The 23199-nt window shown below is 36.0% G+C and overlaps 2 protein-coding genes across 2 annotated transcripts; both read left to right on the top strand.

The window, feature by feature from the left end:
- Positions 1 to 5790: 5790 nt before the first annotated feature.
- LOC102926652 (olfactory receptor 8J3-like) lies at positions 5791 to 6738 on the top strand. The gene has a single exon (XM_006989702.3). It carries the CDS (start codon positions 5791 to 5793, stop codon positions 6736 to 6738), a length of 948 nt encoding a protein of 315 aa, XP_006989764.2.
- A 15273-nt stretch (positions 6739 to 22011) lies between these two features.
- Positions 22012 to 22958, top strand: LOC102922503 (olfactory receptor 8J3-like). The gene is given in 2 exon segments (XM_006989763.2): positions 22012 to 22111; positions 22114 to 22958. Coding segments are annotated over 2 exon segments (945 nt in total).
- The last annotated feature ends 241 nt before the right edge of the window (positions 22959 to 23199 follow it).

Raw genomic sequence — 23199 nt, 5'->3', positions numbered from 1 at the left:
ATGAAAAAATAAAATGACGCTATTCATCATCAAATCATAAAATATTTAAATTATTGAAATTTTAACATATTTTATTTCTATCAATCAATTTTAGTGACTACATATAAATTATATTTCAAAGATAAAAATTACTAACATCAACATTTGAGGAGACATTCAGAATTATATATGCCCCAATAACACATTTCTAATATAAATAAGGTCACTTTTGATATCACATCAAGTAACAGGCCACAAAGAATTAACAAGTGATGATGCTTAAAATTGGTCATATCAATTATTTTGAAAGTCAATTTGTATTTTACTATTATGTAAATTCATGAGTACTTCAAAACATTTTATATATTTTCCTATAGTCTATAATTTTTATAAACAATAAACTAGAATTGGATGAAACAATTACTGAGAAAATTTGTTTCACTGAATTTAATATTCTGTACAATGTCATTCAAAATAAAAATGCTGGTTAGAACAAGAAACAAAATAAATTAGAGAAACTTAGGGTGTCTATGAAAACATGAGCTGATTTGAGTATAAGGAATAGTAGTGATGTAATATGTTTTCATTCCTAGACATTATAACATTAGGAATAGAGGACAGGTAAGATGGCTCAGTAGCTAAACACACTTGCCACACTTGACAACACAAGTTTAGTAACCAGGACTCACCAAAGGCTGAAGGAGAGAACTTGTTCCTGAAAGATGTCCTTTGACCTTTATACAAACACACTGGCTTATATGTGAACATAAACATACATGATGATACTGGATAGAAGAAAACATTTGCAAAATATTTCTAAATGTAATTATAGGGGCTGAGAAGATGGTTCAGTGATTAAAATGCACAAGGTCCTTGCCTAGAATTTGAGGTCTGTTTCGAGCACCCATGTCAGGATGCTTACAACTGGCTCAATTCCAGATTCTCAGGGACAAATGCCATTCTCTGTCCTCTACAGACACCCACACTCATGTGCACATATCTACACACAGATGCATGCATACACCCAATAAAAAAATAAATCTTATTTTTCATTATAAGAATATTTGACGAACATATAATGGATGCCACAGTTTAATTGTGCACTTTTATTTCTTTATACTTTGGTGAAATTTTTGTTGTTTCTTTGGGGGTTTGGTTTTTTTGTTGTATTGGTTTTGTTTGTTGAAAAGAAGTTAAATTTCAGTGGGTAGGGAGGAGGAGAGGGTCTGGAAGAACTTGGGGGAGCAGAAGAATTTGATCAATATGTATTTAAATTTAAAAATTGTTTTCAATAATAAAAATATAATAAAATATAAGAATCTGAAAATATAATAGGAAAATAACAAATGGAATTTTCCTCAATAAAAATAGCTCTACCCCTGCTCAAATTCAGTGTAGGTGACTTGATGGAGAAATTAAGTGTAGATGAATGGGAAAATGTACTAAATGTTATAGAAAATAAAATAATCTAGTCCTATAATTTTTTCTGCCAAACTAAAATTGTGTATTTTTTAACTTCTAGAAGAGTTAAACTAATTACTACTTCATGACACAACTATATAATTTCTTAGTGTATACATACTACATAGCTACAATTTTAAGTCTCATATACCTTGGTTTGCTCTTGGAGCAATATAGTAAGTAGCTTTACATTCATTATATTCCGATATTTAAAATTCAATCTCTAGACCACAGCACATGATAGTTTCAATGTATTTGGCCTCCATAAACTAGTAGGGAGTGGCACTATTAGGAAGTATGAGTTTATTGGAGTGAGTATGGCCTTGATAAAGGAAATGTATCACTGTGGAGGCAGGCTCTGAGCTTTTCTATGCTCAGGATACCAACCAGTGTGCCAGTCCACTTCCTGTGGCCTGCATATCAAGATGTAGCCAGCACCACCCCTGCCTGCACACCACCATGCTCCCCACCATGATGATAATGGACTGAACCTCTGAAACTGTTATTGACCCACCCCAGTTAAATGTTTTCTTTATGAGTTTTCATGGTCATGGTGTCTCTTTACAGCAATAGAAACCATAACTAAGACAGATCTCCTTCCCAGGGAGACACTCAGTACTTCTAACTTAATATTTTGTACAGAGAAATACCACAAAAGAAACAAAGAATGATTAAGTTGGTATAAACTTTGCATCCACTTGCTAACATGAACATTCAGATGAAACCATGGGCAGCTTTCATGTTTCACCTTCTGTGAAAAATTGAGTGGGGACTTACTAATGAGCTTGCCATTTTTCTTTCTTTCCCTCTGGAATCAAGCACTATACTTAGAAAATTCATGTCTCATGTTCAGGGACTTCAGTAAACAAGTAAATACATTTCAATGAGGAAATCTTTAGGGACAGACACATGTAAAACTGTTCACGTATCTCCACTAGGTCACACTGGTGGTAGGTTCTAGTAGATTGTTTTTATAGGTAGGCTGTGCCAAGTATTTTACTTATTTATTGATCAGAATTCAGAGTCGAAGTGTCTGTCAAATCAATTAATCAAAATTTTGGTCAAGACTGAAATTCTTTTCCTAGACTCAAGCTTCTAATCTAAGGTTTCCGTATCAAGGGACAAAAGTCGTACTTAATTACATTCAACATCTCTATTGATAAATTAGACTGAGCTCCTTATTCAGAGAAAATGATAGTCAGTAAAGAGGGGAATTTTCCATAGAGTACAGAGAGGCTTTTAATCTGCTTTAGAACTGACAGAACACAGGAGACACCTGATGTCTCTGACATACATAACTCTGTGCTTCTAAAAATTTCTTACAAGATCACTAAGAGTAAAAGGTGAGTTTTTCCTTTTTGTCATTTTTGTCTAATGGAGGGCAGAACAATTTACTAGTGCTTAAGGGTTAGTGTTTTTGTTCACATTTGAGTAGACAGAGATAGAAAGTCAGGTTCTGTCCTGAAGATAACATATGGTTGAATAACATGAAGTCAAATCTCTAAAGATAAATGTAAATAAAAATAAAGGTAAATGATGAGTTGAGCAATATTTTGACAAGAGCAAAAGAAAACACTTGATAAGTTCTACAGCATGGCTATTCCAGTGATATTTACTTTATAAAATCATAATGTCATTGGCTTTGTTGCTAATTATATATGCAGAAATGCTTGCTTCCAAAGGTAATTGCACAAATTTTTAGCCAAAATAATTGCTGATGGTGCCATTGATTCTTGTTAAGCTAAGGACACATTTATAGAAAACATTGTATGTCAGAGTCAATGATACTCAGAATTTTACGTGTAACAATTAGAGAAGAATTAACACCATTGAAATAAATTTTTATCACAGTGCTATACACCATAAGCTGGCCTTCTAATAAAACAAGTGTTTCTATGGTGGCATGACACAAAATATGAGGGAGAGTTGATATAACACAGACACATCAACTCTACAAATTCATGTGTGATGCACTGAACAAACTATACTGCAACAATCACACCAGATTTAGTTTGTATTTTGTTACTGCATATAGTTTGATATCACATGCTCTAATTTTAAAAACACTTACTCTTTACTGTCATGTAATCTTTGCACATATTTATGCAGAACAATGTGATAGTAATATATATATATATAAATTTCTATTTCATTGAAACAGCATATCCTACATATTTATTATTTTATATATTACAATACTTTCTAACTTTTACAATTATTTAGCAAACTACTCTATTTTCCATAAGTTTTCAAAATACAAAATTATAATAATATATTTACTATAAATATTTAGTCCCTAGTAAGGTAGTAAGGTAAAATTTACTATTAAGAAATATTTAAGAAAATTTACCATCATATTCAAAGCAAGAGAGTAACACTAACTAGTACTGAGATCAGTTGTAGATATAACTGTTGTATTTGCATTTTAACATTAACTTTACAAAATATAAAAAAAATATTTTTAAAATTGATAAAAAGACAAAACAATAACTAATCAATCAAACATGTCAGTCACAGTTAACAAAAGCATAGTTAAAATGTTTTATAACATTAATATTTTACATAGATTTTAAATAAATTTACTTTATTGACCATTAGATGTAAAAATATATTTGTATTCCAAAGAGAGCCTGTAGAATAGTATTGTACTTATTACAAACCCTTAGCACAATTTCATAGAAAAATTATGTGTTTTGCAAATATAAGGAAAATTTTCTATTCAGTGCTCTACTATTCTAAATCAAAGCAATCAAAATTTACCAGAAACTAAATAATAGAATGAAGCATGATTTCACAAGCCAGTAATCAAGCACACAGAAGGTAGTTGGAGGGATGGTTGTGAGTTATTAGGTAGAATGAGATATATAGTGATAATCAGCCTTGAAAACACTGATAATAGTAAATTAAAATATGTTAAGATGCTTAAAAACAATGCAGAGAGAATGTGATTAAGCTATAATGGAATTTCCAGAAAGGTCTACAAGAAGAAAATAACCGATTTTTATTTTATTTTATTTTATTTTATTTTATTTTATTTTATTTTATTTTACAATACCATTTAGTTCTACATAACAGCCACAGATTCCCTTGTTCTCCCCCTTCCTGCCCCCCTCCCCTTCCCCCCAGCCCACCCCCCATTCCCACCACCTCCATATCAAGACCTCCCCTGAGGACTGAGATCGACCTGATAGGCTCAGTCCAGGCAGGTCCAGTCCCCTCCTCCCAGAGTGAACCAAGCGTCCCTGTATAAGTCCCAGGTTTCAAACAGCTATCTCATGCAACGAGCCCAGGACCTGGTACCACTGCCTAGATGCCTCCTAAACAGATCAAGCCAATCAACTGTCTCACCTATTCAGAGGGCCTGATCCAGTTGGGGGCCCCTCAGCCTTTGGTTCATAGTTCACGTGTTTCCATTCGTTTGGCTATTTGTCCCTGTGCTTTATCCAACCTTGGTTTCAACAATTCTCGCTCATATAAACCCTCCTCTTTCTCACTAATTAGATTCCCAGAGCTCCACCCGGGGCCTAGCCGTGGATGTCTGCATCCAGATTCCTCAGTACTTGGATGGGGTTTCTGGTCCAATTATTAGGGCGTTTGGCCATCCCATCACCAGAGTAGGTCAGTCCCAGCTGTCTCTCGGCCATTGCAGCAGTCTTTTGTGGGGGTATCTTTGTGGATTTTTGTGGGCCTCTTTAGCTCTTTGTTTCTTCCTTTTCTCATGTGGTCTTCATTTACCATGGTCTCCCAGGAATAACAGAATTTTTAAAACTAGAAGTCAGAACAACATAGCAGGACTGGATGGAACTGGCAGAAGAAATGAGTTATGAATAAGGATTGGGGATTGAGATTTGTAGTAAGACATAAAATCGAGGAGTACCAATTAGATCTGTGTGCAAGAAACTGAATCAGAAAAGTAAGATGAATGAAAAGCTAATAACCAAATAATCCAAAGTTACTTTGGCTCAACTCCTCAGAGGTTGTTTGTTTTTATGCCTGAAATAGGAGTGCGAGTGTGTGTGTGTGTGTGTGTGTGTGTGTGTGTGTGTGTGTGTGTGTGTGTGTACATAATCACATGCACATACTTCAGGTAACTTATGATGCTGTGATTTATATAATAAAATCAATGTTAGCAAAAAGTTGTCTAAGACTCTTTGAAGACAAAGTAGTCTTTAATATTTCTTTTATTTATGCACAATTGAGGAAAAGGTAACTGTAATTTAACATGCTTAAAGGCTTGCCATTCTAAATAAAATAACTGAATAACATATTTAATAATTTATTATGTAAGGCAGAAAAATGATAATCGGTTAATATTCTTTTTCACCTTGAAAGATGAACACAACAATTTAAATGGCTCCTGGGAATCACACTCATGTCACTGAGTTCATACTCATGGGGGTATCTGACCGTCCAGAATTGCAGGTACCACTTTTCTTTGTCTTCCTGGTCATCTACATGCTGACAGCTGCAGGAAATCTGGGCATCATTACCCTCACCACTGTGGACTCACGACTTCAAACTCCCATGTACTTCTTCCTCAGACACCTGGCTGTCATCAACTTTGGCAACTCTACTGTCATTGCACCTAAAATGCTGGTCAACTTCTTAGTCAGTAAGAAAACCACCTTATACTATGAATGTGCCACCCAGCTGGGAGGATTCTTGGTTTTCATTGTAGCAGAGATCTTCATGCTGGCTGTGATGGCCTATGACCGCTATGTGGCCATCTGTAATCCCCTGCTCTACATGGTGGTGGTGTCTCAGAGGGTCTGCCTTCTGCTGGTCTCCTTCACATACTTCTTTAGCTTTTTCACAGCTATTGTTGTGACACCTTGTGTGTTCTCTGTATCCTATTGCTCTTCAAATGTAATCAACCACTTTTACTGTGATAATGTCCCTCTGTTAGCACTGTCCTGTTCTGACACCTACCTTCCAGAAACTGTAGTGTTTTTCTTCTCAGGGACCAACTTGTTTTTCTCTATGACTATTGTTCTTATATCCTATTTCAATATCATCCTTGCAATTTTGAGGATTCGTTCATCTGAAGGAAGGAAGAAAGCCTTCTCCACCTGTGCTTCTCACATGGTAGCCGTCACTGTGTTCTATGGTACACTTCTCTTCATGTATCTGCAACCACGGACCAACCACTCCTTAGACACTGACAAGATGGCTTCTGTGTTCTACACCCTAGTGATACCAATGCTGAACCCTGTCATCTACAGCTTTAGGAACAAAGATGTAAAGTGTGCCTTGAAAGAATTCCTGAAAAATCCATGCCAACGATTCAGTCTTACATGAATTTATAACTACATTTTTACTTAATGATTTTGAATACCCCTTTAAAAAATCACTGTTCTTCAAAGATGTTGTTAAATAATCAGGTTGTAAAATTTCAGAAGCAACTAGATTTATTTATGTTACTTATGGTTTTATTCCACCTTTATATACCTCAATAAGGAAACAATATAGGTAATTGACAAATGAGATTTTGCATTTAAAAGATAGAATATAATATACTCCAAGGACAACAAAAGAGCTTGAATTATACTTTACTGGTAGGGTTATTGCTTCTCAAACACAAAATCCTGGGTTCAGTCCTAGTATGAAAATGTCATAGTTGATGAATAAACAAGAGAAAGCCACAGCACAGACACTGGAGGTCTGGGAGAATAATTTCTTAGAGGCTATCAAGGCTTAGGCCTTCTAGAAACATCTAGGACCTGAGCAACTGCTATAGATAGTTATGTCTGTTGTTTTTGCAACATGTTATACATTCACCAAACTGTTAACATTTAAGTATGCATTTATTTTATCTTTTTAAAATGTACTTTTCTAACATCTTGACTGAAGTTTTATTTTATATCCAAAGATAAAATGTGTAACAAAAAGCATTTTTTCAGAAGAAGATAAATAGTGAAAGAAGTATTCAGTACATGCAGACATTTGATATGTGAAAAGTCAAATGAAGTAGACCCTCCCCCAAAATAGCTCCCTCCTTTCCCATACCTCACTCTAGGCACATACATCAAAAACAGTTTTAGTTTTATCCAAACACCAATATAACAATGTTCGCTTCAAATTAACATTGTTGTATAGAGTTATTTTTGTAACTATCTTAAGATAAAGCATTTTGTATGAATTTTTAAATAGTGAGTCAGAGTGAAAATTCACTTAACAAAAGTTGTCTTCCTGTATTCAGAAAGAGTCATGTATTCACAAAGGTACTTATGGCAAAAAGTCAGAAAGTTGATACTTAATCCCAAATATGATCATGTACATTGCACAGACATCATGCAAAGTAAGACTAAAATGAAGTGAGAAATATGAGTTCAGAGCTGAGCTGGCAAAGAAAATACCTTCAGATGGATTTCAGAAATCAAGGAATCCTGAAAAAACAGACCTATTAGATGAGTATGTGATCACTTTTGTTTATCTGGAGTTAAAAAGTTTAAGTAGTCCCCATACCAATGGGGATTCCTGGATCAGAAGGACTTTGGCTATAGTCTGGCAGTTTAAGCATTGTAGGTATTGTTTTACTTATGTCCTTTGCTATCTGCACTCTGTATTCCTTGTGGGAACTCCATAGTATGATCTATTCCCTTTTATCTCTCAACTCCCAGAGAGTGATTACAGTCTTTAGCATTTCTCTACTTCTAGACTGCAAATTGATGATTTTAAGCTTTATATTTACTGTAAAATGTCTGTTACATATCCATTTTTCATTCCCTTACTTTTGTGATTGTTATTGACCAAAGCAAAATTATGTATGAGTTTCCTCATCTCAAAATACTTATAATCATATCATCATGCTTATTTTCCATGCAAAAGTAACATTGCGATGAATACTTCTCAAGCAAATTAACATTTTGATAGGTAATCTTAACTGCTAACTTGAGTGAATTAAGAGATGCCTGGAGCTTCAACCCCAGTTGACTCCCACCAAGTAGGCCCAGGCAACATAAGCCAGAATGGGTAAGTGACCCACCGGCCAGCTGAACTGTTAATCTCCCTGGATTTTGTCCCCTCACCACTCTTCCCCAGGCCAACAACATCCCAGCTCTTCTCTGGCCCTGCTGCTGCTGGCTTCTCATCCCTAATAGCAGCAGACTTCTACCACTGAGGCACAGATTACTCCTGCCAGAAAGAGTGAGTGACCGGCTTACCAGCAGAACTGCATCCCTCCCTGGATTCTGCCCTGGAGGCAACCCTTCCCCAGGTCTATGCCTTCCCAGCTCATACTTGACCCTGCTGCTACAGGGCTCTGCCCTCAGCCCCAGTGAGGCACAGACCACCTACCACCTTCAACTGGTGAGTGATGGTCTTGACCAGGCCCTCCTATCATAGCACCAGCACCACTGCTGGACCTTGTCCCCAACTACAGAGGATGCTCGCTACTTTGCTGCAGCCCTCATTGGTTGACAAATGGGTTAGTAACCTGGCATCTAGACTGCAGCCACCCCCTGGATTCTGCTCCCCAGCCCACACCACTGCTCAGCTCCTCTTGCCTCATCTTTCTCCCTGTGGCTAGCCCTTCCCCGGAACTCCAGGAGAATCCATAGGCCCAAACACAGTCTATATCAATTGGAAGACAGGTGCCATAGGCCTCCATACAGTACACATCAGTCTGAAGACAAAACCCAGCAGCTCCACCATAGGCCATGTTGGTCCTAGGTACCTGAGAAGACTCAGGCTTTACAGGAGGCCACCTGATCGAGAGACACAAGAGGACTTTGGTTTTATCAGAAGCCAAATCAGATCAAGGGACCCAAGGCCACAAAAACCCCACCAGAGACACCTTACTGAACCTGAAGACTCATTGATCACCAAAACCCTTGGTCACTTAGGCCAGAAGACCAGATAGGAAACAGAAATCAAGGAACAAAAAAAAAACCCATCACCTATCCATCAAAGGCAAACACAGAACTTATCACCTAGACTCATAACTATTCCAAATCCACATGCCTAAATGCCAGTGTAAAACACAATCAATAACAAAAAGAACAAAATGTCACCACCAGAACCCAGCTTACCAATTTAGCTGAAATATAAGAAAATACTTGTACTTTAAAAACCTTAAAAATGACTTTATGGAGATACTAGAGGTCCTTAAAGAAAAAATGAAAAGAAAATCTTTAAAGAAATAGAAGAAAAGACAACCAAAAAATTGGAGGAAATCAATAAATCAAAGAATATCAAGAAAACCAAGAAACACACACACACACACACACACACACACACACACACACACAAGAGTTGATGGAAAAAATTCAACTGTTCAGGACCTGAAAATGAAAATAGAAACAATTTTAAAAAAACACACAAACTAAGGGAATACTGGAAATGGAAAACCCAGGTAAGCAAACAGGAACTGTAGATGCAAGCATCATCAACAGAATATAAGAGATGGAAGAAAGAGTCTCAGGCATTGAAGATACAAAAAAAAAGAAAGAAAGAAAAGGAAGAAAGAAAGAAAGGAAGGAAGAATGAAAGGGAAAGAAAGAAAGAAAGAAAGGAATGAAGGAAGGAAGGAAGGAAGGAAAAAAGGAAGAAAGGGAGAAAGAAAGAAAAGAAAAGAAACATATTCATTGGTCAAAAGAAATGCTAGATCTAAAAAATTCCTAATACAAATGTCCAGGTAATATGGACCAAACATAAAAATACTATGAATAGGAAAATAGAGGAGAATCCCTGCTCAAAGGCCCAGAAACTATATTCAACAAAATCATAGAATAAAGTTTTCCTAACCTACATAAGGATGTACCTATAAAAGTACAAGAATTTTACAGAACACCAAATAGATTGAACCAGAAAAAAAATCCAACCCAATATAAAACATTTTAAACTAGCAGTTGGCTTTTAAAAGTAGATTCAATAATCTAACTTTTTATCTTGCCATATTTATATCCTCCCTGTTTTTTGCTTTTCAGAGTAGATAAAATAATCTACCATTTTATCCTATTATTTCTATATCTCTCTTTTTTAGTAGATTCAATAATCTGCTTATTATCTACATTTTTTTTCTTTTTTTCAAAATAAAGAACCCTGAATCTAATTTCCTTTGTAATAAAACACCCTAAACAATGACAATTATACATAACACACTGAACAACCAAAAAACACCAACCCCACCTCTTGGAAATGTGGGCCTTGTGTTCTTAAAATTACTTCCTGCTGATTAGGGGTGAAAGCATATTTAGGGGATCCTGAAAAGAAAATTTGGGTGTTAATTGTCATGTCCTTGGAGAGGCAGTTGTATCATTTATTGTCCAGTCTCTGCATAATGATAAAATGCAGGGCTTGTCTTAAGTCCTTAGTTGCATAGTCTGTGAGGCTGGATCATCTCAGCTAGCCATATCAAAATTGTCCTGAGAAGTTTGTAGTACAAAGCTGATCTTTGGGTGGTGTTTATCAGCTTAATGGCATTATTATCCTCCTGATGGAACTGTCAGTGTGGGGTCCTATTATCTTTTTGGAGACTTCAAAGGTCAAGTTAAGTCAGATTATTATTCTTCTTGGCTATTATTTCTGGTTTGTTTGCTCTTCTTCTTTGGATGCTTCTTTGTCCAAAGCTCTTTAAATTCCTCAAAATGGTTGTTTTTCTTTTCTGAAAAAGTCATAAACAAAACCTTTTCCCAACTCTAACTTTGGGGAGTTTCCAAATCTCATCTTTATCAATTTTGATTTATGGTTTCTCCTTAAATTTTTGTTTTATTTTCTAAAGCTGTTCTATCATCAAGAGCAGTAAAGGTTTTTGGTTTGTTGTTGTTGTTGTTTGTTTGTTTGTTTTGTTTTTTGGGGGGTTGTTTTGTTTTTGTTTTGTTTGGGTTTTTTTTTTTTTGCAATAGTCATTATGTTATTTAATTGATCTGGGAAGGAGTTTCTTCTATGATGGCAGGAAAGAACTGAACCAAATTTGTTGTGGGGGTCTGTTAGAGGCTCCTCAGGGAGTTTCCTGATGAGATGGCAAAGGCAAAGGATTACCTTGTCTGTCCCTTGTTGATATACATTTGTTAGTCCAGTATTTGCCTTTACCACACCTTCTGCATAATCCAGAAGGAAAGGGCATTATGTTGCCATTGTTCATTGAAAAAACATTGTTTCTAGGAATGCTCTGTTTATAGTCCTTTTTTAAGTGAACTGTTTACCCCAATTAAAACACCTGACATTACTATTTTTCTTCAAACCTCTGGAAATCACTTCTATCCAAGCATCATCATGGTCATGAGATTCAATAATCATTGGATCTTGGATCCATTCCTCCAAGGGTGCTGATCTTGCCTTTAACAGCCTAATTATCCTTTTGCATTGTACACTAGCATTTTCAAAAGCCAGAGATGCAATTATTATCTATTTAGCTTCTGGATTTGGTGTCATTGTATTTACTGCTCAAGACAGCCTTTGTAAGAAATCAGTGAAGGTTTCTTTTGGACCTGGTTTAGCTTTTGTAAATAACTCAGTTTTTTTTTTCCTACTTCTTCAATTCTGTCTCAAGTATTCAAGGCTGCCATTTGGCATAAAGTTAGGGTGTGGTCATCATATAAAGATTGTTTTTGTATATCAGCATAATTGCCTTCCCCAAAAGTTGATTTTGGAAAATTTCCATACCTCTAGCCCTGCATCATGGCTAACCTCATCTTTCCACCAGGTCCTCCATTGTAACTGTGAACCAACTTCCAGGACGCTGTAACCAAATCTTTCCAGTTTTGAGTGATAATTCTATTACAAGTTGACCACAAGTTTAACATCTGCTTTACAAACAGAGAGTACATACCACATGAAACTATAGCTTCCTTGAATCTCCTCAAATCTAACATTTGCACAGGAGTCCAATCAACTCATACAGAGCCTTGAGCATTTGGCAGTACCTGTATGGTTACTGGATAGATTAAGGTTGGCTATTTGAAAGCCTTAGGCTTTTTCTCTATAGCTGTATAATGCAATGCTGAGATTGGTTCACCTTTAAATTCTTATTTCTGGGCTTGAATATCTCTATGATCTGTTTTAACAAGATTTTTCTAAAATTTTTATCTTGGTATTCATATTAACCAACCTTTTTAATGATCAAACAGAAATGATCAAATAAATAATATTTATAGTTGACATTACATCTATCCCATCAACATTAATTATGTTCTCATTTAATTGTTCCATTTTCAGACTGCCTAATGTGATATCAAATAGAGACCACCTTCCATTGTAAAAATGTTTTCCATTTTTTAATATGGGAAAATTTCTTTTAACTAATTTCTCCCTTTAAGTTACCTTAATTGACTCACCAAATTTGCTGACAGTGATGATTCAGATGTGAAGCTGACTGCTTCTTTATAGAACACTAGAAGCCAGAGTGGGTTTCAAGGCAGCTACCTAGTGTGGTAGCAGTCAGAGATGGGGATGCAGAGAGCCCACAAAACACCAGAGGGAACAAGCCAAAGAGACTCTGGCCCATGTGGGGTGGAGACTCCAACTGCATGCATCTCCACCTTGACCCAAGGGCCTGCAAGGCCATAAGCAGCTTCTTAGTGAATTCGTGCCACAAATGTTGGATTGCCAAATGTAATATGAATCTTGAAAGGTCTTATAATAAAAAACTGGGAGCCAGATATTGGGGTGAAACCTGAAATATCAGATAAACAGAGCAAGCCAGCCACATTCTCACCTCTATGAAATCCTCAGCCTCAAGAGAATGAGTTCCTATTTCCTCAAGCCTTATATTCATGTTACAGGATAGTATGCAGCAGCCTGGAGCTTGGGTATACTCAGCCCTAAATCATGATGCCTAGATATTTGATAATTCCTGTTCTAAACAATGATAGGAAATACAAGATGAAGAATCACTTATTTTCTGGACTGGACCTCTTTGAAAGACCTCTATGGTCCCTGATGCCCCTGGAGACCATGTTGGTATGTCTGCCCCAGGCTGTGTTGAAGCCAAAAGTTCATGTTGAAGCCCAAAATCTGGGCTGCCAATGGAGACCATTTGGATGTTGAAGACTACTGCAGGAGAACATATTAGTGTTCTTAGTCCTGGTTCCCACCAGAAGCCCTGTTATTGTGAGTGACATGTATTGCCACTTGAGGTCATGTTGATGTCCATGTTCCATGCTGCCACCAAGGACCATGTTGGTGTTCATGGTCCTGCTGCAAATGGGGACCATGTTGATATCCACTGGCCCATGTTACCACCAAAGTTCATGCTGGTGTCAGTGGTCTGTGAGTTGCCTGAAGTCCTATTAATCTTAGTAGTCCCTGATGCCACAGAGGGACATTACTAGGTACATGGTTCTACTTCAGCTGAGTGTTATGTTGATGGCCTTGACATGAACTGTTCCCAAGGGCTATCATGGTGTTTGTGGCCCATGCTGTGGCAGAGGGCTGTGTTGATGTCCACTACCACAAGAGACTATGTGGAAACCCATGATTCAGCTACAGCTAACTATAAAGAGCAAAGAAGCTACTTTTGAAGTAATATTGATGACTGTAGACTCACAGTTGAGAAAAAGGGACATGGAAGTTATCTGTGACAACACCTGTAACCACCAATCCCTACCCCCCATACCCCCAAAAAAGAAACACCCTGTACAGAAAGTCATTGAAGAGTAAAACAGTCATAAAGATGTTGAAGTGTAGCTCTCCATAACTGATGTTCTCTGACAGGTGTGCAGGTGGGGAAGGATTCAGTTTTCTTGTCACTGGGAGTTTTACCATGCTCCAGTGAATATATGGGCAACACAAATTATACTTTCTCCTCCTTCTCCTTCTTTTTCTTATCTTTCTCCCCCTCCTCCTCCTTCTTCTTCTTTCTTCTACTCTTTGGGGTATCACAAAGGTTGAGGGCAGACCTGGGAGTTCTGCTAAGTGAGCGTGACTGGGGTGCATGATGTGAAATTCCCAAATAAGCAATAAACATATTTTTAGAGGGTAAGTACAATGGCTGTGAGTTTTTTTAAAAAAGGAGAAGCCTTGGTCATGGATGTGATTGTAAATGCTTTACCAGATATGACTAACATGTGAGAAAGCAACTGAGGGAGAAATCTATGTCTTGAATATGAGCAGCACCTTTGCATAGGCAGGAATTCTGAGTGGAATATGATTGGAAAAGGAGTAGAACACCTGTAGTATGTAGGTGTCATTCAGTTTACTGTGCCCAATCACTCCCACCATGTTGTCATAAAAGTCTAGCTTCTTCAGCTTTTCTTTATTTTCCTTTTTAAATTATTATTAAGAGATTTTCTATTCATTTTACATACCAACCACAGATTCCTCCCTCCTCCCACCCCACCCCCAGCCTTTCCTCCCAACCCTAGCCCCATTCCCACCTCCTCCAAGGCAAGGTCTCCCATGGGGAGTCAGCAGAGCATGGTACATTCAGGTGAGGCAAGTCCAAGCCCGTCCTCCCTGAACCAAGGCTGTGTGTACAGTGTCCCACCATAGGCACTAGGCTCCAAAAAGCCAGTTCATGAACCAGGGACAGGTCCTGATCCACTGCCTGGAGGCCCCCTATACAATTCAAGCTAAACAACTGTCTCACCTAGCCAGAGGATCTAGTTCAATACCACAGGAGCTCCTCAGCTATTGGTCCACAATTCATGCATTTCCACTAGTTTGGCTAGCCATCTCTGTACATTTTCCCATCATGATCTCAATGTCTCTTGCTCATAGAATTCTTCCTGTTTCTCATGGATTGGACTCCTAGAAGTGAAGCAAAGGTGCTATTTATTGCTAGAAATTTATTTCATTAAAAATCATTTTAAATAAGTGTTCTTAACCACCATCCACCATCAAAGATTCAATCATTTAAAAGAGAAATTTTATTGGAAATGCTTTCTCTAACAATGAAAATGCCATCAAAACTAATTTTGGAGGTTCAAATTTAGAAATTTGAAGAGATAGATCCTACAAGGCAGTAAATCACTCGTGGCATGATCTTATCCCCTTCTGGGATCTTCCTGGCTTCCCAAATAGCATGAGGTTAGCTTCTTCCTTCTGTTACACACTTCCAGTATCTTGATATTCTCTCTTCCTATCCTCAAGCCCAAAGTAGTACAAGCATCTGACCAAGGACTAAATACTGACAACTATGAGCCAGTTCAAGTCTTTCTTCTATGCCTATTTCCTTCAGAGAGTTATGAGGATGAAGAAAACTGAACCCTGTAAACAACTTCACAGATTCTGGATTTGAGATATTCACATTCTAAGTGGAGGGCTCTGTTGTGACCACATTTCTTTCCTCTCAGATTTTAAACATGAGAAGTCTACTTGTACTATTCATTAATGTTCAATATTATAGAGACAAAATTTGTATGCCATGTACTCTCTAAAAGATAACTACAAAAATTGTGCTACAAATTTTTACCCATATGCTTCACTGAATTAAACTTGAGGAATTTCTATTTCTCAAAATTTCTAAAATTATATTAGACATAAATATTAATATAAACTTTGCCATAATTTTATGCACATCTATTGAATAAACTCTACTGATCAAGCAAAAACACTCCCAGTCAATAATTTTCAATATAATGAAAAAAAAAAGCTGAAAACAGGTGCTGGCAAGGTGATTGAACAGCTAAGGAACCTTTCTGATCTTCTAGAAGAATAACTGAGTTCTTGTTTCCAGAACCCACACAGGTTGTTCACAACTGTTTGTAATTCTTGCTCTGATGTAAGACCTTCTTCTCTCATCTACAAATATTAGACATGTGTTAATGGCAAAGGGAAACAACTCCAGAACAATAGAAAAAAGTTCTACTCTGTTCTATTGCTCTAGTTCTCTGTTGGAAATATTATGGCTCTGTATTAGTATTAGTAAAAATCAAGAAATATAAGCAGTATTTTTTTATTTAAGATTGCTCTCATTGTGTTTGTTTTGGTGCCTCCATATAAATTTTAACCTTTTTTACCTGTCTGTAAAGAATGGTTTTAGCATTTGACTAAGATTGACAAAAACTATATAGGTTTTTGTAAGATGGGCATTTTTGCAAGAATAATTCTTCCAGACCATGAGCTTTGGACGTATTTCCATTTTCTACTGTCTTTGTTAATTCCTATTATAGTTTCCTGTATAGAAAGAGATGATCAGAAGAGGTGAGCATTTGGGGGATGTTGTGGAAACCTAATGTAGTGAAAACTTCCTGGGACCTATCAGGTTGTCCCTAGCAAGAACTCTCAGAAATGGAGGATATGGAGCCTGAACTGGCCATCTTATGTAACCAGGCTAGGCTCCAAGTGGTGGGACTGGGACACCAACCCAGCCACAAAGCCTTTGATCTACGTCCCGTACTGCCTGTGAGATGCACCAAAGCAAAGGTGGCTCAAAGCTTTTGGGAGTGGTCAACCCATGAGTGGTCTAACTTGAGGCCCGAGCCATGAGAGGGATCCCATGCACAACACTGCCTGGAGGGCAAGGTTCTTGGAGATGGATGGTTCGGAAACCTAGGGTAGAACCAGTCACCACACACACACACACACACACACACACACACACACACACACACACACACGCACACGCACACACGCATGCACACACACACAGAGAGAGACAGAGACAGAGACAGAGACAGAGAGTCAGTAAAATGATTTCTACTGTTATTTTAATATACTCACACATCACAGCCTAGCCCAACCATCATCAGAGAGGCTTCCTCCAGCAGCTTATGTGAACGTATACATAGACACACAGCCAAACACTAGGCAGGGCTCAGGGAACCCTGCAGAAGAGGGGAAGGAAGGATTGTAGGAGTCAGAGAGATCAGGGACACCAGGAGAAGATGGCCCACAGAATCAACTAAGCAGGACTCATAGGGACTCACAGGGACTGATCCTGCAACCACGGAGCCTGTGTGAGTCTACACTAGGCCTTCTACGTACATGTTATGGTTCTTTAGCTTGGGGTTTTTGTTGGACTCCTAACAAAAGTGGGAGTGGAGGTGCCTCTGACATTTTTGCCTGCTCATAGGACCATTTTCATCCTACTGAGTTGTCTACAAAAATAGGTTTGAAAGTAGTAAAAAGGTAAATCGTGTATGTGCATGAATATACCATGAAAAAAACCATTATTTGACATGCTCACTAAAAATAATTTGAAAAAGATGAAGAGCCAAAGTTGAACTATTTTTATCATCTAATTTATATTGTTTATAAAATAAAATTTCCAAACAAGAGGATTGCCTTAATTACATTTCTATTGCTCTGATGAGACACTGCCCAAGGCAACTTACATAAGAAAGGTAAATGGGCTACCATTTTTAACAGTCAAATCTCTCCCCTGTGGGAATTTCATTATTTCTAAAGTAATTTGTTGTAGCAAGTTATAGCATAGGAGACACAAGAAAAAAAAAAGATGCCACAATCATTTCATCTACCTTCTAACACAATCATCTAAGAGCAGCCGTGGGCAAACTTCACATCTCACTTTCTGTGAAAGTTGAATGGGGACTTGACTAATAAGCTCACCATTTGCCTTTCCCTCTGGAATCAATAGTTTACTAGGGAAATTTATTTTTTTGTGTTCAGGGACTTTAGGAAACAAGTAAAGAGATTTCACTGAGGAAGTCTTCAGGGACAGGACAAATGCGAAACTCTTCGTTCATCTTAAAATGGAAATGTTGGTGGTAAGTCCTAGTTCATCACGCCATGAAGGTTGGTTATACCAAATATTTTATTTATTGTTAGTCTAGATGAAGAGTCCAAGTGTCTTTTAAAACATATTATAGTCAAGCTGGAATTTTCATTTTCCTTACAACTTAAGCATAAATTCTACAGAGATGTTAATAGACCTTAATGATACCTGATATATTGGTTGATAAATTTAAAAAAGGATGTTTATTCACAAAAAGTCATTATTGCAGAGGTATATTTTTTCATACGGTACAGGGAGCTTTTATCTGTCTTAGAACATGAAGTCAGGAAGTATCTAAAGTATCTCTTCACATAGCTCTATTTTTTCCAGGAAATACTTACACAATTACTGATTTTGTTTTTCAGTTTTTTTATTTTGGATAATTAAGAGTGAGAAAACACAAAACTTAAAGATATCCTAGTGCTAACAGTTAGTCTTTTTGTTCCAATAAACGTTTGGAAGATATACAAAGACATTCAGTTTTTTCACAGACAATGCATTTCTGAGAATGTATAAGCCAAATTCTAAGAACTCTGAGTTTAACAAAATAGTAGAATGTTAGTCTTTTGTATACAAAGACTTGTATCTTGTTTTTAGATATAGGATTATGCCATTGGTAATAAAAATTTATGTATACTGCAGATTTATTGACTAATTCCCTCAGCATTTGAGGTAACATTTAAATTTTAACATGAACTCTTTTTGTGAATTATTTTAAAAAGTGTAGAATAAACAGTTATTTATCTCAGCAATGGGACCATATAAGTCTGCACATTGCTACCCACTAAAAAAAGCAGATTTTAGGCCCCAAGCTCAAAGTCACAATTGTCTTTGGGTACAAATATAAATATGTAGGAGGCAATTTCACATGCTTATTTGAGAAAAAATACAATAGTGAATTTTCTTCTTTGGCAAATCACATGAAATAAAAATTACTTTAAAGTTTAATGAATGAGATCTTGCATGCAAAACAAGTGCTTTGCCATTGAGCCCCATCGCACACTCACAATATTTTGAAGAAACATACAGTCATCCACAAAGCCTATACTAAGCTACATTCCATGGAATGTGTTTTCATTCTTCTTATTGATTATTCTCACCAAAATGCTTGTGAGTGTGTGTGTGTGTGTGTGTATGTGTTTGAACATAGCCATTCTTATTGCACTTGGATTATATCTCATGATTTTTATTTGTCTGTAATTAATAATTTATGGTATTGAGTATTTTTAAATAATTGTCATCCGTAGATATTTTGAGATTATACATGATATATATGTATACACACACACATATATATATATCTTCAGAGTGTAACTTAGATTTAAAGTTTTGAAGTTTTTTCTTCTTTATATTATTTTACTAAACCTTGAAAATTCCCATAAACAAGCCAGGTAGTAGTAGCACATGCCTTTAATCCCAGCACTTGGGAGGCAGAGGCAAGCAGATCTTCTTCTTTTAATGGAGTGAAAAAGACCAAATACATGTTGGGGACCCAGTAGAACAAATTCTTGAAATCTCAGAAATAAATTATGCAGATTTAAAGTTTTATTTCTTAATCATATTCTGATACCTTCAGAGATGATATGATACAATAACATGATAAAAATTAATTATTTTTAAATGTTTAGCTATTGAGATTTTGTGTAGTTTTGCCAATTAAATATTTATAACTAAAATTTAATTTGCATAAATATAAAATATAAAATACTTTATTCTGGTAGAAATGCTAAAATAAGCAAGATATTGTTTAGAACAAAAATAAAGTCTAGTTCTGTTCTGCAAGATACTAATTTCAACAATATATATTTATGACAATGATGATGTTCTTAGCCATGTCTTTGGTAATTTCTTCAGTACTTGAAGAAACTTGTAGTAAATAAGCATATTAAATATATATAAGTAGTAAAACTCCAAAAAGAAATTGCATGAATTCTTATAAAAAGGCAATAAGCTGTTGCTTAGTGTCCTTGATTCTTATTGTTAAAATAAAAATACATATATCTTCTGCATTTTTTGTCAAAGTGAATAATGTCCTGATTTCCATGTATAACAACTAGACAAGAAATAGTCTCCTTAATGTAAGTTTAGTCACAATGACATCAAGCACAAGCTAGCCTCCTAACAAAGCAAGAATATTTATGGAGAAAAAATGGTATTTCACAAGAAATAAAGGAGAAGTAGGGCAGCATAGACACACCAACCTCTCAGATGTAGAATTGGTGGATTGAATAAATTACATATGTATTCAATGAACATCCAGGTTTATATTGTGTTTTCTATTATTACATATGTTGTGTGATATTATGTGACATAGCATTAAAAACATATAATGTTTATTGACACATGATATTTGTGCATAGTTATGAGTACAATAGGAAATTTCAATAAATGTACAATATAACTGTACAATATTGTAATCACATTTCCACATACTCAAACATCTATTACTACTCTGAGTTGGGACATGCTCTACTCATCTTTTTTATATTATTTTGTAATCTACTCTACATTTCTTAAATTTTTGAGAATACAAAGCTATGATATATCATATCATATATATATTTCATGTTCAAAGGTCTTTCATAAAATCAATTGATTGTTGATAATTAATAGAGAGAAAGCATTTGAAATACTCAAGTGTAGAAGAGTAATAACAACTAAGATTTATTTTGGATATAAATATATACATTTAAATCATATCATTTATTTCTAAAAATATCATATGTAGTTTTAAATTTATATAAATTAAGTAGATAAACAACAAATAATCCATAAAACTTGTAAGGCACAATAAGAAAAACCACAAAGTCATAATTTAAAAGACTATAACATTAGCATCTGTTTTACCCAGATTCTCAATTAACTTTAATCAGTTGTCTCATTAGATATTAAATACGTGAAAACATATTGCAGCATGATCCTGTTGAGTAGTAAGATACATGCAAGAAACTTCATGACATAATTCCATGGAAAGATTATGTGCTATACAAATGAAAGCAATATCTTATGTTCTGTATTTCACCGACAGAAAACAATTAAAATATAATTATATATAAATAATATATAATGTTTAAAATAGTATATATAATAACATTATATAAAATGTAAAATTGTTAAGTGTGGTTGCACATGCCTGCAATCTGGACCAGGATTGTGTGGGAGAAGGTGAGGATTTCATTTTAGAAGCCAGACTAGGATATTAAGTGAGATTCTGTACTGAAAAAAATATGTAAAACATGTTAAGAGAAATAAAAATAATGTAAAGGGAATGTGAGTAAGCTGAAATCAATTATAGAAAGAGATACCAAAAGCAAATAATATAATTTGAATAATGAGAAGTCACAGTAGCATCACAGTACTTGGAAAAAAAAATAAATATGTAAAAAGGACTGACTCCTAGGATGATTCTAACTAACATAAGGAAAATCAAGCACTAATGCTCTGTGAGGGCAACTGAAGCAGAAAACCAGAGGAGAAATCAGTGAAGGATACTCTGAACAGTGGAACCTAAGAAACAATGCTCTGAAGTCAGTCTACAATCTACTCAATTCCTCAGCTACTTGCTGAGTAAATCAGGAGTGTGTGTGAATGAGTGAGTGAGTGAGTGAGTGAGTGAGTGAGTGAGTGAGTGAGTGAGTGAGTGTATTTCTACATTAATTAATTCATAGGTAGCTTAGACTAAAGTAATCCGTGGAATCATAGCAAAGAAATAAAGTGAATAAAAAATGCAAACTATTCTAGACACCCGTTAACTTCTGACAAAGTTTTATTTCCAGGTTAAAACAAATCAGGCAAGAAATAACTAAAATTTGATGTTACTAACTGTGGTTATTTTATATAAAGTGACCCTCAATGAAATATTTAATTACATATTACCTAATATAGATAATAATTTCAATAATCTCTTAATATTTTTGTTTTCTATCAATTAGAAGATGCATATAGCACTATAAATGGCTTCTGGGAATTTCACTCATGTCACTGAGTTCATTCTAATGGGGTTATCCCAACGTCCAGAGTTGCAGGTACCACTTTTCGTTGTCTTCCTGGTCATCACATGCTGACAGCAGCAGGAAACCTGGGCATCATTACCCTCACCACTGTGAACTCAAGACTTCAAACTCCCATGTACTTCTTCCTCAGACACCTGGCTGTCATCAACCTGGGAGACGCTACTGTTATTGCACCTAAAATGCTGGTCAACTTCTTAGTTAGTAAAAAAACCACCTTATACTTTGAATGCGCCACTCAGCTTGGAGGATTCTTGGTTTTCATGGTTGCAGACATCTTCATGCTGGCTGTGATGGCCTATGACCGCTATGTGGCCATCTGTAATCCCCTGCTCTACATGGTGGTGGTGTCTCAGCGGGTCTGCCTTCTGCTGGTCTCCTTCACATACTTCTTTGGGTTTTTCACAGCCATTGTTGTGACACCTTGTGTGTTCTCTGTATCCTATTGCTCTTCCAATGTAATTAACCACTTTTACTGTGATAATGTCCCTCTGTTAGCACTGTCCTGTTCTGACACCTACCTTCCAGAAACTGTAGTGTTTTTCTTCTCAGGAACCAACTTGTTTTTCTCTATGTCTATTGTTCTTATATCCTATTTCAATATCATCCTTGCAATTTTGAGGATTCGTTCATCTGAAGGAAGGAAGAAAGCCTTCTCCACCTGTGCTTCTCACATGGTAGCCGTCACTGTGTTCTATGGTACACTTCTCTTCATGTATCTGCAACCACGGACCAACCACTCCTTAGACACTGACAAGATGGCTTCTGTGTTCTACACCCTAGTGATACCAATGCTGAACCCTGTCATCTACAGCTTTAGGAACAAAGATGTAAAGTGTGCCTTGAAAGAATTCCTGAAAAATCCACTTCAACGGTTCAATCTAACATAAATGTATAACTGCAAATCTGAATAAAATATTACATATGGTTATTTTTGTGATGATAGCAATACATGAAATATCACTTCAATTAAATTTTTCAGTACCATTTGGAGTAAAATGTTAATTGACAAAATTTATTTTATTTTATTTTAATTAATTAATTAATTAATTAATTTATTTATTTATTTATTATTTTTTTGGTTTTTCGAGACAGGGTTTCTCTGTGTAGCTTTGCGCCTTTCCTGGAACT

Source organism: Peromyscus maniculatus, chromosome 4 (genome assembly GCF_049852395.1).
Source record: "Peromyscus maniculatus bairdii isolate BWxNUB_F1_BW_parent chromosome 4, HU_Pman_BW_mat_3.1, whole genome shotgun sequence".
NCBI lineage: Eukaryota > Metazoa > Chordata > Mammalia > Rodentia > Cricetidae > Peromyscus > Peromyscus maniculatus.
Note: the sequence above shows the minus strand (reverse complement) of the source record. Positions and strands in the feature narration are given on the sequence as shown.

Excerpts from the sequence above, each read along its gene's own strand:
- LOC102926652 (XM_006989702.3), top strand. The coding sequence starts at position 5,791 with ATGGCTCCTGGGAATCACACTCATGTCACTGAGTTCATACTCATGGGG.